This window comes from Peromyscus maniculatus, chromosome 11 (genome assembly GCF_049852395.1).
Source record: "Peromyscus maniculatus bairdii isolate BWxNUB_F1_BW_parent chromosome 11, HU_Pman_BW_mat_3.1, whole genome shotgun sequence".
In the NCBI taxonomy this organism is placed as follows: domain Eukaryota; kingdom Metazoa; phylum Chordata; class Mammalia; order Rodentia; family Cricetidae; genus Peromyscus; species Peromyscus maniculatus.
This window is the reverse complement of record NC_134862.1, coordinates 31,367,158-31,383,896: the sequence shown is the minus strand read 5'-3', so window position 1 is coordinate 31,383,896 and position 16,739 is coordinate 31,367,158. Positions and strand designations below refer to the sequence as shown.

The following is a 16,739-nucleotide window of genomic DNA, read 5'->3' as shown; positions in this document are numbered from 1 at the left end:
CAGAGATCCGCCTGCTTCTGCCTCCTGAGTGCTGGGATTAAAGGTGTGTGCTAATACTGCCCGGCTTTAAGCTGTTCTTGTCAGAGATTTCTTCCCAGCCACAAGGAAAATAACTAATGCACGGGAGTCAGACCCAGCAGAGTTCAGCTGCTCTTCTCATCAGCCTTCTGTTGCTGAGATAAACACCAGGAGCAAAAGCAACCTGGGAACACAGGGTTTGCTTCCCCTTATGCTTCCAGGAAACAGGCTTCACTTGAGGGAGGGAAGGCGGGGCAGGGAGCTGAAGCGGAAATCGCAGAGGAACATTGCCTACTGGTTCTTCTCTGGCATGTGTTCAGCTAGTTTTATATGTGGATGAGGGCCACTTGCCTAGGGATGGTCCGTCATCCATCAAGACCATCTCTTACAGACATGGACACAGGCCAACCTGAGGCAATTCTTCATCTAAACTTCTTCTTTCCAGATGACTCTAGGTTTGTGTTCAGTTGGACAATAAAACTAACAAGCAGAGTTGGTAAGGAAAAGGGGGTGAAAAGAGCACCCACAGAAGGCTCCCGGTGAACTAGGCATGGCTGCTGGAGGATGTTAATTGTTCAGAGGTACCGGCCCTATCTTTTGAACTTCAAGTGTCAGCAGGCAGGTTATAATGTGAGTCTCATGAGAGACAGGCAACCCTAGAGCTGCTCAGCTCACCCCCTGTCCCTGTTAAACATACACACAAGAGCAGAGCCAGCCTCTCCAGTCCCCCAAAGCTCTTCCGCCAGACAAGGCCAACCCTTCATAGTGGCCTAGTGTCTACGACCCAAACAGATGAGTCTAGCTGCCTGTTTTGGTGAGGGTTCTCTAGAGCAGAGCTTATAGCATGAATCTAACACACACACACACACACACACACACACACACACACACACACACACACACACACTCTCAAAGACTAGAATAACTTACAGGCTGTGGTCCAGCTAGTTCAACAATGGTTGTATACCAATGAAGGTCCATGAATCTAGTAGTTGTTTGGTTCATGAGGCTGGATGTCTCAGCTGGTCTTTAGTCTATGCCAGAATCCCAAAGAAGTGGCCTCTAATGCCAATGGAGGAATGGACTGGACAGTGAGAGCAAGCAGGCAAAGGGGAGGGGCATGCTTCCTTCTTCTGTGTCCCTTATCTAGGCTGCCAGCAGAAAGTGTGGTCCAGATTAAAGGTAGATCTTCCCACCTCAAAGATCTGGCTTAGTAGTGGGTCTTCCCACTGCAAGTGATTTCATTAAAGAAAAGTCCCTCACAGATATGCCCAATCATTTGGGTTTTAGTTAATTTTAGATGTGGTCAAGTTGACATCCAAGAACAGCATCACATTGCCAGACTCCAGTGCTTTGTGTTTGTCAAGAAAACAAATTAGCTGGACATGTTGGTGCATACCTTTAATCCTAGCACTCAGGAGGCAGAGGCAGGTGGATCTTTGAGTTTGAGGTCAGCCTGGTCTACAGAGCAAGTTCCAGGACAGCCAGGCTACACCGAGAAACCCTGTCTGGGGGGGAAAAAAACCAAACCCAAAGCAAACATATTGATGGGGGGAGGGGTGGTGTAGCTCAGTTGGTAGAATGTTCAACTCATGCAAGACGCCCTGAATTCAATCCCAGTTCTGCATAAACTGTCTGTGGAGACACAAATCTGTACTCCCAGCACTGGGAGGTAGAGACCAGTGGAAGCTCAAGCTCACTGATGCTATACAGAGTTTGAGGCCAGTCTGGGATACTTGAGACCCCGTCTCAACACCATTTGTCCACCCCCACCCCTGAAAGCAGGAAGGAAGGAAGGAAGGAAGGAAGGAAGGAAGGAGAGAGAGAGAGAGAGAGAGAGAGAGAGAGAGAGAGAGAGAGAAAGAAAGAAAGAAAAAGAAAGAAAGAAAGAAAGAAAAAGAAAGAAAGAGTAAGTAAGCAAGCAGATTAATGGAAGTGGAATCTTATCCCATGATTTTTTTAAATGAAACCAAATTAAACTTCAAAAACTATTTATTTTTGAGTAGATAATGCATGTACATGGTACAAAATTCCAGAATACAAAAGACAAGTGGTGAAAAGTCATTCCCACCCTCTTCCAGGAGGCAACCTAGGTTGCCAGGCTACTGTGCCACTTCTGAGAGACACTGGGCACAGGCAAGCAGACGCATCACAAGCATATGTGTGAGTATATGCACACACACATATGCATACACACACCTACAACACATGTATTTATCTCTATCCCAAACACTAGCATTCCATGCATGTTCGTGCATGTCTCCTTCCCCCACTTAGCCATGTGGCTCCAAGATCTGTGAACATTCCCTGGCAATACACATCGCAGGTCTACTTTAACTATCTGCAAAAAGCCCCATTGTGGAGATGGGCCATGATTTTTCACCCCTGTTCTGAATTAATGATAGTTTCTAACTCTTTGTTATTACAAACGTTGCTTTAATAAAAGTTTCTGTACATGAGAAAAGTTCCTAGACATGGCACTGCTGGTTCAAAAGGCGGTCCGCTTGGATTTGTGATATACATATTCGGCTGTCCTCCGAGGAGGAGGCTGCAGGTTTTCAGCTCTGCCATCACTGGGCTGCTGCCCACAGGTGTACAGCACCTCCCCTTTTCTTGGATTCATGTGGCTAAGATGCATCTGCCACGTTTGAAGAACATATACTCATGATCCTATCTGACATCAATGTGCCCTCTCTGCCACAATACTGGACATCTCCAAAAGGTGATCTTGGTTAAAGGTTGGAAACTTCTGGAAAACTCTTTTCCATTCCAACCTTCAAGGTTAGTGACTAAAGAACACACATCTTAGAGAACTTCTCTAATGTTGCTGACTAGAACTGCCAGCCTGTTTCAACCTGAGCAAGGATTAGGTTAAGTCTATATTTTGCTACTACAGGATTTAAAGATACAATCTGGGGAGCTGACTTAACCAAGTGGGGTGTTCTGACCATTTGAGGAACCACAATAAGGTGGTCAAGGTTCCTGTTTTTGCTGCCCTTATACATTCCTAAGAGGGAAGGTGTAGATCTTGAAAAGGACTGGGAACCTTGAGCATCGATGTGTGTCATTGGGACAACAGATGTGGTGGGTGGACTGGGGATCAGGAGGCCAATGTAAAAGGGACCACACAGATGATCATGGGAAGCCACTACACCAAGCCAGGGAGAGGACAGAGCCTAGTCAGAGGACATATGAGGAAAATACCCACAGAGGGTGAACTTAGTCCATCTAGGAAACTAATATAGGCTGATGAGGATACAGAAGAAGAAATTCCCCATGGAGTCAAACACACTGCAGATGAGGTACTAAAACCCTGATCATGATCTCATACATCATATTTATTCTAAGAAGATAGAAACATGCATTACTTTTTTGTATGTGCATGTTCCTATATGTGTATGGGGTGTGTGTGCATGTGCATGTATATGCCTGTGCAAGTGAAGGCCAGAGGTCAACTCAGTTGCCTTCGGATTGCTTTCCACCTTATTTTATGAGACAGGTTTTCTCACTGAATCTGAAGCTTACCAATTGAGCTAGTCTGGCTGGTCAGTGAGGCCCAGAGATCGTTCTGTCTCTGCCTGTCTAGTGCTGGGAATACGAGAGCACATGGCTGTGCTTGCCTTTTTATGTGGATGCTGGGGACGCTAACTCAGGTCCTCCTGCTTGCAAGGCAAGCACTTCACTGCTAAGCCGTCTCCCCAGCTCTCCATTACATTTTATGGACAACTTTGGCCTACTGCCCCCTGCTGCTAGAAGAGAGAGCATGGCGGACTCTAAGACACATCTCATAAGGCTCTTCCTCTGGCCACGCCCAGCTGCAAGAACAGACAGTAGCACCCATGTTACTCTTCGCTGTACTGCTCTGCATTAAGGTGTTCTTTTTCTTGGTGACCAACCCCGGCAATGACTACATCATAACCACCTCCTTCCAGTGTTTCTCAGAGCATATTCCAATTCAACCACCTGAACCTTCACAAGTCAAAGTCACTGTTAGAAGTTATTGCTAGGATATCCAGTCCCCTTAAACTGACCATCCATGGCCTGGAGAGCAGGCAGGATAGAACCGTGGAGGTGGGAGGAATATAGAAGGTACAGGCTGCAGACCGGGATGGGTGTCCCAGATACCCCTTCAGGTAGTGTCTGCTTTACTCAGGATAGACAAGCTGAGAGTCTGCCAAAGTGACAGTCCATGGGAATGGCACTTTGTGAGGTAGTAAGAGGGCTGCTGGAGGGCCTGCCCCATGTTTTCTTCAAGGTTTTGAGAGGTCTCCAGGGACAGTGTGGAGAGGAAGAGCCCTGCCTGGTGACCAATGCTGGTCTGGTTCCACCACCAGTCTGTGTCTTCACTGTTTAAGCCCGACATAAGCTCTGCTCCAGTAGGAAAACACCAGCCCTTGGAGACAGGCTGGCAGCTGTTCTATGGTACTACGTGCTGCCCACGTGCTGCTGGCTGACTAAATACTGAACATGGGAGAACAACAGAATGTCCCCACATCCTCCCAGACATCTCACCATCACTTTATTCTCACCTAGATCACGACTGCAACGCTGCTCTGAGCCTGATGGTAACCAGAGCACCCCCAGGTATTCCATGAGAAGCGAGTGGTAACCAGAGCACCCCCAGGTATTCTAGGAGAAGGAAATGGGAGTGAAGGCAGCTCCTCACCTAGAGACCGAGAAAGCATGGCACTGGGTGCCAGTCCTGTCAATAAGCTCCCTGCTCTGAATCTGGTTTCTCTTAAAGTGCACACGGGGGAAAAAAAAGTCACTTACAATTGTTTCCCCACTGTCTTATAACTCTGGTAAAAGCCAGGAGGCTTAGAACACAATGCTATCCCATGTCTGGGCACAGAAGACACTGCCTGGGCAGGCCTCTCCCTTTCACCAGCCTCCAGATGGATTCTGAAATGACCAGGGCCCTCAGGGAATCTCCTCAGCCTATTTCATGCTGGAATTACCCACAAAGGTGCTGTCTTATGCTTCAGGATGTCAGAAGCACATGTAGAATTCTCAGTGCTGGCTTCTGAAGCCTAATTCAGAGTATTCAACCAACCCAGCCAACCCAGGAGACTCCAAAACAATACTCATGGTGGCCATGCTCATGGTTGGCCACCAGAACTAGATGGAAAGACACTACTGCTTCAGGTACCACATACTTTGAATGAAAGTCACAGAGAAATCGAGATAGATCCTAGCTAGATGCTTCCTCCCTGCTGGCTAGCTTTCATGGTGGCAGATGTTGCTCCACAGGCAGCTGGGGAGGAGGGCGTCATCAACAGTCTTAGCCAGCTATGAACTTGCAACTAAAATACCAACCAGCCAGGCAAGATGTGAGCATTGGTGCAATACTGGCATGACTGTTATGGGGTAACCAACTGTACTTTGTTTAGATCTGTGGCCTGCTCCTCAGGAGGGAGTTCATACCTGGTACTATAGAGCTAGTAACACGAACCTCTCATCATCTGTGTTAAGCCTTGTGGATTAAAAAATGGGACAAGGTATCTACCAATTTCTCTCCACCAGGAGTGACCAACCTTTTGATATGATAACATGATATCGTCACCTCCGAAGTTTATTCAGAGTACACAGTATAATGGAGTTTAAAAAAAAAGCAGAGAGGGAAAAGAACCTCAATGTTTTTAAATTACTTTACAATTTTGTGTTGGGCCACATTCACAGTGATGCTTGGCTACAGGGACCCTGTGGTTGAACATGTCTACAGACTAGTGATCCTCTCCTCTGAATTGGAATAGTTCTAACAAGGTCAAAATGCTGTCTCCTTCCTCAAAGTCCTACTTTATTTTTATTAATTGGGATAGTTCTAACAAGGTCAAAATGCTGTCTCCTTCCTCAAAGTCCTACTTTATTTTTATTAACTTCATTATTATTTTACAAGTGTTTACGTCAGCCGAGACTTTTCACAATGCTCTCGTGACGATGCAGGTCCCAGTGCAGGCAGAGGTGGGCACAGGGCTCACTAGGAAGTGTGCTGGCACAGGGGAGTGATGCTTTAGCTGCTGCTGTTCCTACCCAGCTCACTGCAGCTCAGTGACCCTGCTTCAGGAACTGAGGATGCTATTAAGCCTGCCTGGGCTTTTCTTTTGGGGTGGGAGACAGTCTTATGTAGCCCAGGCTGGTTTCCAGTTTGCTGTTTAGCCTAGGAGGACCTTGATTTCCTGATCCTCCTGACTCTACTTCCTGAGAGCACATCACAAATGTGCCCTACCATGTGTGGTTTGTGTGATGTTAGGGATGGAACCTAGGCAAGCGCTCACCAACTGGGCCCCAGCACCATGCATCTTAATCACATACATCAGGAAATGAACAGTGAATGGTGCTTCTGCCCAATGCTCCACCTGCCTCACATATTTATGCTTCTGTCAAATGGTCCCAATCTGCCGTTCAGGTTAACTTTATGCAGGATGAAGCACAAGCCTCACACTGGGGTTTACTGAGCATGACCCAGTTGCTAGGTTCCTAATTGCTGAGGGGAGTACTCTGCAATTGCTTTGGTCTGCTCATTTTCCAGGGCCTAAAACCAAGGCTTTGGGGGTTATTAAAGGCCCTTCCTCCCAGCTCAGCTAACATTCTCTTCCTTGCAGAACTAGTCCAAGTACTGTTTCTTCCATGGAGTCCTCGTGCCCCTAAAACCTGCTCAGAGCCTACTGTCTTTCCCCAGGTCTGCCCTGATAGTACCGAACAGAATACACATCTTAATCTTCACTTAGACCCTGACATCTGCAGTGCAGGAACATGGGATACACCTCAAACAAGGCCCAGCCGGATATGGGAAGCTTCAGTTCTTATTGAAGTGTCCTCAATGGAAGGTGCGTTTGCAGTATTTCCATCAAGTGAACCTAGGTGGTGTGCAGGGCTAAAGGGATGACACTGAGCCACCCTGACAGCTATCCTGGACCACATGTAGCCTGAGGGCTGGACACACCCACAGCCATGCCAAAGGAAACACCCGAGAAGCATGGATCCAGATGAAGGGTTACTTTGTATCAGTCTTCCCGACACAGACAGGTGAACTCCAGAAAACCGGAACCTCACCTCTTCTGTCTCTACACCTGTGGGCTAATTTCTCTGCATGCCAGTCCCGCCCATAGTCTGCACGCACTGTGAGAAGCCAGAACAGAAGGCACAATGGTAGGTGCACGGCCAACACCAGCCACAGGACTGGGCTGGCTGCTCCCTCAGCAGCCTTCTGAGACATTGCAAGGGACAAGCCTCAGGGGTCAAGTGGGTTGTATCTGCTCTCTGGCCCCTGCCAGATGCCAGAGGAGAAGGGACAATGTTCTGTATTCTGCTACATTTATCTCAGGGCTCATTTTTCAGCAGGTGCTCAACTAATAAATGCTCTTTATTCTCAGGGCCTGTACAAATCTAGGTACCTTCATAAATGCAGTGTTACTGGAGGAAAAAGTTGGGCGGGCAGAGTGAATGAGCATCGCCCACATTTCTTCACAGGGTTCTAGGCGTCATCCAAGCCATGGTGTTAAAACTCTGAGTCCACCAGCTGCAGCCAGGAGAGATGAAAAGAAACAAATAGGAGAAAGAAAACATCCATCCGGAGAGTTGAAATGAGTCTTCCTGTATCTTTCCACCATCACTTTCAGAACCGTTTCAGGATCCTGTAGTCTATACATGCCATTGAAAATATCGCCAACATACAGAGGTGGAGATGGGTGTTCAGGAGGCCTTGGCTTTGATCTTGGACAGCAAGAGTTCATTCTTCCGGCCCTCCTGGAAGAGCAGTCAGAGAGAAGCAATGACTGTTAGTCACTGGTACTCACGTGGGGTTTCCAAAGATGCCCCAACCTTCTACTCAGTCTTGGTAACTGCCTGCTTCACCCCCCCCCCCCCCCCCTTTGAGACAGAGACTCACATAGCCCAGGTTGGTCTTGAACTGGCTACAAAGTCAAAAATGACCTTGAGTCTCTGATGCTCCTGCCTCCACCTCCTGAGCACTAGAATGACAGGTGTGCTGGAGATCAAATCCGGTGTTCTGGACTGCCAGGCAAGCACTCTACCTACATCTGTGTCAAGACAGATGTGATGAAACCTCTGGGCTGAAGAAAGGAGACCAGGTACGACCATCCTACAGATGGAACTTTCTAAAAGTCTCCAAGGGGACAGAAGCAGAGAGGAGACACTTATTTTCCAGTCTGTTTGGGGAGGCAAAAGGAGAGAAGGAGGCTTGGAGATTGTTCCCCAAGAAGGGAGCAAGATATCCTTAGTGCACACACAGCAGGTGGACAGTCAGAGGTTCTATCAGCGAAGATGCCGGGCATTCTCAGCCTTAAGAAATAAGTGTGCAGAAGGCGCAATGAGAGGCATTTATGAAGGGTGCTTTCTTCTTCAATAATGAGGGCATAAGGTTCATGACTAAACACTGTGAGTGCAGCCACTGAGGGACGTCATTGCCCCTATCCCCTGCCAATAGTGTCCAGTGTCCTGAGATACCAGTTACCTTTCTGTATTTCCTTCCTCTGGCAAATTCCAGAGTGGTTCACCTGACAGCTCAAGACCCCTCGCTTAGCAAACCCCCAACAACCCCAGGCCCTTCCCAAAGCTTTCTCACGTCTCTAAGCAAAAGGGAGCTGAAGGGCTGGGGAGATGGCTCAGTGGGAAGCGTGCCTGATGAGCAAGAATGAGGACCTGAGTCTGAATCCCCATCACCTGCACAAAAAGATGGGCATGACTGTGCACATGCCTGCAACCTTGGTGCTGTGGGTATGGAGACTGAGGATTGGTGGGACTTTCTGGCTGCCAGTCTAGCTCTGGACCAGTGAGAGACTTTGTCTCACAAGAATACAACAGAAGAATTATAGACATCCGATATCCTCCTCTGGTCTCTGCACAGACATGCATGGGCATGCACAGGCACACACATGTGCATCACATATGTACTCCACATCAGGTGCTGGGCTCTTCCCGAGCCTCAGGACCTTGGCTGCTCCCTGACATGCTCTTGCTCTCCCCAGAGCAGAGCCCTGCTCAGTCTGTAGACTCCACTTTGGCTGCAGACCTGCATCTGTCTCTCTGCATGGTGAAGTCTGCAACTATTACTGTTATTATTTCTTGTTCACTGTGGCTTCTGTCTGTCTATTTCTTAGCATCTCATCTGTCTCCTTCAGCACAGTGAAGCTCCATGAGGGCAGAGAGCAGGCCCGGTTTACAACCTGGTTTATGCCAGAGGCACAGTCAGAGCTCGGAGGACATTTGAAAGGATGAGAGTTGTTGCTTTGCCTTAGACAGGCATTCAGCTGCCACAGTTAACTCATAAAACAGGGGGTCGGCCAGGTAGAGAAGAGTAAGGCGGAAGAGGAGACAGAATAACCTTTAAAAATAAACAAGAACATCGTCGGCATGGGACGTTTGCTTTTCATTTTGTTCATGTGTGCGTGTGTGTGTGTGTGTGTGTGTGTGTGTGTGTGTGTGTGTGTGTGTGTGCTTGCATATGTGTGTGTACGTGCGCCTATGGAGGGCAGAGGTCAGGCTCAGCTGCTGCTCTTTAGGCATTGTCTACCTTCTTTCTAAAATTATATTTTCTACTCATTTGTTTTGTGTGTCTGTGTGTGCCGGCCACGGAGATCACAGGGCGACTCGCGTGGTTGGTTCTCTCCTTCCACTGTGTGGGTACTGGCTATTGAAGCCAAGTCACCAAGCCTGACACCTTTACCCACGAGGCGTCTTGCTGGCCCTACCTTACTTTTCTGAGGCAGGGTGTCTCCCCGGCCTGAAACTCACAGAGAAGGCTGGGCTGGGTGGCTGGGTGGCCCAGTGGTGCTCCTGCCTGCTCTCCCTCAGCACTGGGATTACAAGTGGGCACCATACCTGTCTTGTGAGTTCTGGGGATCGAACCCGAGTTCTCCTTCTTTCACACTGAGTGCCTCACTGACAAAGCCCAGGTCTCGCCAGCTCCCAGCTCTGGTCTTTAAGGATGTGCCTTGAGGTGGGTGAACGAGCACCTGATTTTGGCTACCCCCCGTCCGGCCCATGCCCTCTCACCTCTTTGAACTCTTTCACAGTCTTGAAGTAGAGCCGCTGCTTTTCCAGAAGCTCCAGGTACTGATCGTTCAACTGGTCCCTTCTCATCTTGTTCTCCTGCTTCTTCTTTTCCATCTGTTGGAAACATTTCGGCGGATGAATGAACAGGCATTCTGACAGCGACTACAACAGGCAGCCCTGATTAGCATCCGCAGCTGCTGCTTCCAGGCCCTCCCTCTAAACATCGCTTCTCAGGTTGGCCTGTTTTCCTGAATGATACCATCTGCAGGCTCTATAATCTAGTCGGAAGCTCAATCGCCATGGAATGTTAGGTGAGCAGCGTGTGTTTTGGGGGTATTCTCGACTGGGGACTACTTTTTAGAGCGTATTTCTGAGTGTCTGCAAGAGGTTCCGAGTGAGTGAGTGTCACAACTGTGAGGAAGGAGCTGCTGGCATCACTAGCAAGGAGGACCTGCTCACTACCCTACAGGTTCGGGATGGTGATAAGGAAAAGGATTACTGGCCCAGAATGTTGGCTGTGTTGTGGGTGAGTAACCCTGACATATATAATTGTGTATTTATAATAAAATAGCCCATCACCCCTTCACTTATCATAACTGCATCATAGGATAAGCTATCTACAATTGCCTTGACTGTGTTATAGGTTGTTCCCAGGATTCTGATCTTATACAGACACTAGATGCTGACTTCAAGGGATTCTCTAAAGTAGCCAAAAGCTGGGGTAGGTTGCAAGCGGAGGTTGGAGGACAATTTGTCTCTCCTTCTATCACATGCCTGTACCCAGTGAGCCACCTAGTTGTCCCCACCTTGTTTTAGAGACAGGGACCATCACTGGCCTGAAACTTGCCAAGTACTCCATCAAACCCCAGGGACGCTCTAGTCCTCTGGTCCCCAGCTCCGGGAATACAAGTATACATTAACACCACTACACTTGACTTTTTCTCAGGGTTCTAGGGACTAAGTTCAGGTCCCTTATTCACTTGGTAAATAGTAACGGAACACCTACAGAGGGCCTAAAGTTAGCAGCGAACAGCAAAGTCTTTGTTCTCACTGAGCACATCCTGGCAACTGGTACCGCGCCAAACGAAACCGAGCAACCAAGCATCTGACAAACGAATGCACGTTACAGTTCTCAGCAGCATCAGTGCTGAGGAAAACGGAATGGGGAGAGATGGTGAGGGCATGGGGACTCTGTGATGCAGAAGGCTGGGGGTGGGGGAGTGCTCTGAGGAGAGACAACTCAGCAGAACCAGGAGCGGCGTGTGCCGTGTGCCGTGCTTTCTGAAGCTAAATGTAGAACATCAGCCAGCCAGGAGGTGAGGGCAGGAAGACGTCATGTACAGAGCAGGTGCTGCCTGCACGTAGCAGCAATGGTGCGTGCGTGTGCATGCATGCGTGTGTATCTGTGCAAGTGTCTATGTGCATGCGTATGTGTGCATAGGCCAGAGGACAAACTCGGCTGTAATCCCTCACCTTGTTTTTGAGACAGGTCTCTGCCTGGCCTAGGACTGGCTAAGGAGGCTAGGAGGGCTAGCCAGTGAGCCCCAGGGGTCCTCCATCACTCTCCCCAGCATCAGAATCATAAGCACATGCTATCACACCCTGCTTCATTTGTGTGGAAGGAGTCAGTTTAGGCGTGAAATGTCATGAGATAAATGACCAGGGAGGAGGTGGATGGACAAGAGAAGGTTGCTAGGGAAGGACAGCTCTTTTTCTGTAAAGCAGGGCAGGGAGGGGGTAGGATTACTTATTTAATACAGTCTACGGGGGAGTAGCACAGTGCCTGGACACAGGAGTGCTCAGTGCCTGGAAGCTTTGGTTAATAGCGTGGAGGCTCCCCCCCCCCCCCCCCAGTCTCATGTCTGCTGGGAGGCAATGTGGAAGGGTGCAGTCAGGATGGAAAGCCTATGCCGGGACCTCCTCCCCACCACAGAGGCTGCAATGCTGTAGAATGAGCTAGCTGACCTTCATCCTGTTTTGTTTAATGCCTTCGACGATTTGTTCCATCTGCCTTAAAAACTGGTCCCGGGAAGCAGGGGAGGCCATGGCTCTGAAAGAGAAATCAGCAGAGGTAGGAACAGCACACGGGACGGTTAGAAAGGGGTGGGGGGCACCAAGGAGTCAGCCCTGAACCTAGAGTGTGCCCAACAGCCACCTAGGTCTTTGCAGGGCCAGCGGACCCAGAGGGCCACCAAGAATAGCACGCAGTCAGTATGCCAAACCCCTGATCTAATAACTGAATGTGAATCTTCTTTCCCATTCTCCCTATGTTCCTGTGGCAATGGACTGCAGAAGGAACAACTTTCTTTAGATGGAGGTGGATTCCGAGGAACACTATGCAGGTGAGAATATGCTACTTCTTTAGTCTACACAGACAGGTATGTGTACCTCTTTCAGCAGCACTATGCACACAGGCCACTTTGGGGGGCTCCCCTTCCTAGGACTTTTCAGCTTCTTCCTTTCAACTTTTAACCAATATGTATTTTCTCAACATAAAATGTGAATAAAAATAATAAAAATGCCATCTGCCATGAATTATGGCATGTACTGCTTAAGAAAATAATTCGTTTTTGTTTTTTAGAATCTGAGGACAGGGAGATGTCATCTGGAACTAGAGGCCATGCTCTGAGTAGTATTCCTAGATCTGAGCCGGGGAGCCTAAAACCATGCTGGAGGCAGCAGGTCAGGGGTAGATTTCCCGGTGTGCCTGCTACACCTTCCTACCCATATCCAGCCCTACAGAGGGATGGGAACCAGGAGGCTCAGAACATCAGTGCTCACAGAATTGGGGATTCTCCCAGAGAGTGAGTGGGCTGACAGAGCAGAACTGTCATGGTCATCAGGAAGACAGTACTATAGTCTGAGAAGGGCAACAGGACCCTGAGAAGGCCACACCTGCACCTCCCAGGAAACTATGGCTGCTGCCTTTTTTCCCTTCAAGACTCCTTCCCTGGCATGCCATAGGTGCTGAGGATCCAATTCAGGTTCAGGCCTGATGAAGAATGCCTTAGTCCTGCTGTGTTTAAATTAGAAAAGACATAGACACCCCTGATTCTAGAAGAACTTTGTCTTAAAATGTTTCTGGTCTCCTGCCGGGGGCCCACAGAGGCTTGTGCTAGAAAAGGGAAGCATGCTATTCTGGGAGCAAGCCTTGGGCTACCAGGAAGGTGGGTAGGCTAGCTCACCGTGGATACACTCCAGAGCTGATGTGACCTGATGGTCTTGCTATACGATTTACAGATGTCCTTGCTACACATGTTTTATTTTATTTTTTGAGACAAAAATCTCATGTAGCCTAGGTTGGCCTTGAACACACTTTGTAGTCAAGAATGACCTTGAACTTGATTCTATCTTCGCTCCCACGCGCTAGGATTACAGATGTGTCCTAAGAAGTCCCAGTTTATGCAGTGCTGGGAACTGAGCCCAGGTCTTCACGCTCTACACAAGCATTCCTCTACTGAGCTACACCCACAGTTCAGAGGATGTATGCTAACCTACAGAATACGCCTTCAGGCATCCCTCCTCAGTGTCTGCCTTCCTTGGTTTTTGAAGCAAGCTGTCTCACTGGCCTGGAATTCACCAAAAAGGCTAGGCCTGCTGGAAACTGGATCCCAGGAATTGCCTGCCTCCACCCGCTCTGCTCTGGGATTACAGTCATGACACACATTCGATTTTCCATCTGGGGGTTCTGGGATGGAACTCTGGTCCTTGTGCAAGGCAGGCTCTTTACCCAGTGCATTACAGTTTGCAGAACCTTCCCTTAAAGCCCGTCTGCCCTGAGTGGAGCAGGAAAGTGAGAGGTTCACATGCCAGCACCAGGCCATTCATGCACCACAGCAGGATCGGGAGGGCAGCCAGGGGAGAGAGCACGCGGTACTTACTGGGAGAAGTTCTCGTGAATCGAGTTAAGCAGGCTAATCTGGGGGAGTGAAAAAGAATCGTGTAAGTAAAAGGCGGTAGTTCCCACACCACCTCAGTCGTTGCAAAGCTTGCCTGGGCTGGGGTAACGCCACTGAAAGAATAAAGAGCTGGTAAGTGGGCCGAAGTAACACGTGGAAGAAGAAAAGAAAGAGCAACGTGTCTTGCCTGAGTTTTCCTCCGGGAATCGACCACTATTTACCTGAAGACAACTTTCCCTCAGAACGCATGATCGTGAGAATGTGGAAGGAAGGACGGTTGCCAGCTGAGAGGACTCTAGTGGCAGGACTCTTTGGACAAACTGCCGGCACAGACCATTTTTGTCTTCCCTAACATCCTCTTTGTTTTGAGGCTATCAGCCCGGGGTGGGTCAGCTGAGAAAGAGAAGACACTGCCCGTCGTCTTCCACTACCCCACTCCCACCAGTCAGCCAACATGGCCAGCTGCTAAATGGTCCTGAGAGCTTCTGATAAAACATATCCTTCATGGTCCTGTTCCCATGGAAACTGTCTCTGCCCTCACCTCTGGACCCCTCATCTGCCGGGAAGAGCTGTCTGGGGTCTCCCTGGCTGATCTGTTGGCTCATCCCTAAGCAGTAACCATACCTGAACTTTGGACTCACCACACACAACATAGGAATGACATTCTTACCCTTAGTACTTCAGAAAGAGTGTGGGTTTTTTTTTTTTTTTTTCTCATGCGTTTTTTTGTGTTTGCATGCACCCTTGCCTGTGGAGGCTAGAAGATGCCCTCATCTGCCACTCCCCATGATGCTATCCACCTTGCTTTATAAGACAGGGTCTCTCACTGGCCTGAAGTTTATCAAGAAGGCTAGGACAGGGATAGGGCAGTGATTCCCAGTGATCTATCTGTCCCGGCTTCCCCAGGGCTGGGATTACAAGCATATGACCATGCCTGCTTTTATTTTTTTAAATGTGGGTTCTGGGGGCTGAACTCAGAACCTCATGTTTGGAAGGCAAGTGCTTCATGGGTTAAGCCATCTTCCCAGCCCTTCATGAAGGTGTTTCTCACATGATACTACAGAGCAGGTGAACACCAGCTGCGCTTCACTGCAGTGAACTCCCAGGCAGTCTCCTGCTTTGCAGTGGCAAACCTGGATGCTTGGCCCAGGACGCCTCTCTCTACTCAACGCCTCCATCGCAGGCTCGAGGCTCTCCTGAATCTTCTGGAGCTACTACGCTCTCAGTGGCTCATCTAAGTTATTTTCTTCCCATACAGGCTCTTACTAAGGCCAGCGCGATGGCTCAGTGTAAAGGTGCCTGCTGCCAACCCTAAAGACTGGAGTTCTAGTCCTGGAGCCCACATGATGTAAGGAGAGAACCGACTGCCACAAGCTGCCCTCTGATCTCCACATACGCAGCCCCCCACCCCGCAATACATTTTAAAATGTAGCAAGAAAAGAAACAAATAATCAAAGGCTCGTACCTCCTTCTCCAAATAAACTTTTCTGTCGTCCAGGGTGTTGTACAAAGTGAAGAACTGCTTGGTTTCCTTGTGTACCGCAGAAACTGCCCAAGAGATCAGCATCCCAGTGTAAGGGCGTCAGCCGGCAGAGCATCCCTCCCAACCCATGCAGCAGCGTGTGCCCTGCAGGGCCTTGTGCACACTTAACCGTCCCGTCGTCATGCAAGCTTTTGTCTCTGCGCATACATGTTTGTACCTGCGTACATGGGCATGCGGAGCCCGGAGGTTGACACTGGGTATCTTCCTCAATCCCTCTTCAAGTTAGTTTTGAGATAAGATCTCTCACTGAACCTGGAGCTCATGCACTAAGCTGGGCCAGCTGTTCAGTGAGCCTCAGGGGTCCGTCCATCTGTCTCCACCTCCCCAGTGTGTGTACCATCACGCCTGACTTTTAAAAAAATGTGTGTATGGATGCTTGGTCTGCATGCATGTATGTGCACATGTGTGTGCCTGGTGACCATGGAGGGTGTTGGATCTCCTGGAACTGGAGCTGGAGTTATAAATATCTGTGAGCTGTCACGTGTGTGCTAGGAATTTAACCTAGGTCCTCTGCAAAAACAAGGGCACTAAACCCCTGAGCCATCTCGCCAGACTTTTTTTTTTTTTTTTTTTTTTTTAAACAACAACATACTTTTCAGGACCGAGATCAAACTCAGGTCCTCATGCTTGCATGCTTGTAAGGCAAGCACCTTATTAGCTGAACCATCTCCCTCAGACCCTGGGAGTGGCTTTGAGCCTAACATAATATAGTCACTGGGTCAGCTGAGGGGAGACTGGTCCTGGATAATGAGGAGAATATGATGCTCTAAAGCTCTAAAGAGAATATGATGCTCCAGTGAGACTCCATGCACCATGACTGAGGTCCATCTGGAGATGCTGGGACGGGGATGCTTCATAAGAAACCAGAAAGAAGAGGGGGCTCAGGTAGCTAACCTGCATGTAGCTAACCATGGCAAGCTGGCTCTCGAGATCATGAACCCATCTACGGAGTGGACAGTCAGGCTACAAGTCAGCTCCTGGACCTGTTCAGCAGGCCTGATGATGAAGCAGGTCCTTTTCAGGGTGGAATTTACAGACTGTGCTCTGGCCAATGCTGCACCATACTAAAGTGGATGGAGCCCCTGGCTTCTCATACTTCCTGGGGCCCAACGGTCTGTGTTTGATCAATGCACCTACTCTGACGGTAGAGCTCAATAAATCGCTTCTGATACTGTATCAGCTCGGCTCGACTGGGCACTTCATCAATCTTGCGATGCAAAATGGCTATTTCTCGATTTCTTCGTGCCTAAATGTAAAGAGACAGG

General features: G+C 49.0%; 1 protein-coding gene across 2 annotated transcripts in view; it reads right to left on the bottom strand.

Annotated features, from left to right (window-relative positions):
* Positions 1-1,992: 1,992 nt before the first annotated feature.
* The window catches only part of Ccdc93 (CCC complex scaffolding subunit CCDC93), a 76,325-nt gene continuing 61,578 nt past the window's right edge, over positions 1,993-16,739 (bottom strand). For both annotated transcript variants that reach the window (XM_042258018.2, XM_015999390.3), the window contains 6 exons: positions 16,612-16,720; positions 15,397-15,479; positions 13,914-13,951; positions 11,998-12,082; positions 10,033-10,146; positions 1,993-7,764 (listed from right to left, as the gene is read on the bottom strand). In XM_042258018.2, the coding sequence (XP_042113952.1) occupies positions 7,711-7,764; positions 10,033-10,146; positions 11,998-12,082; positions 13,914-13,951; positions 15,397-15,479; positions 16,612-16,720 (483 nt within the window). In that variant the 3' untranslated portion in view covers positions 1,993-7,710. The remainder of the gene's footprint in view (positions 7,765-10,032; positions 10,147-11,997; positions 12,083-13,913; positions 13,952-15,396; positions 15,480-16,611; positions 16,721-16,739) is intronic.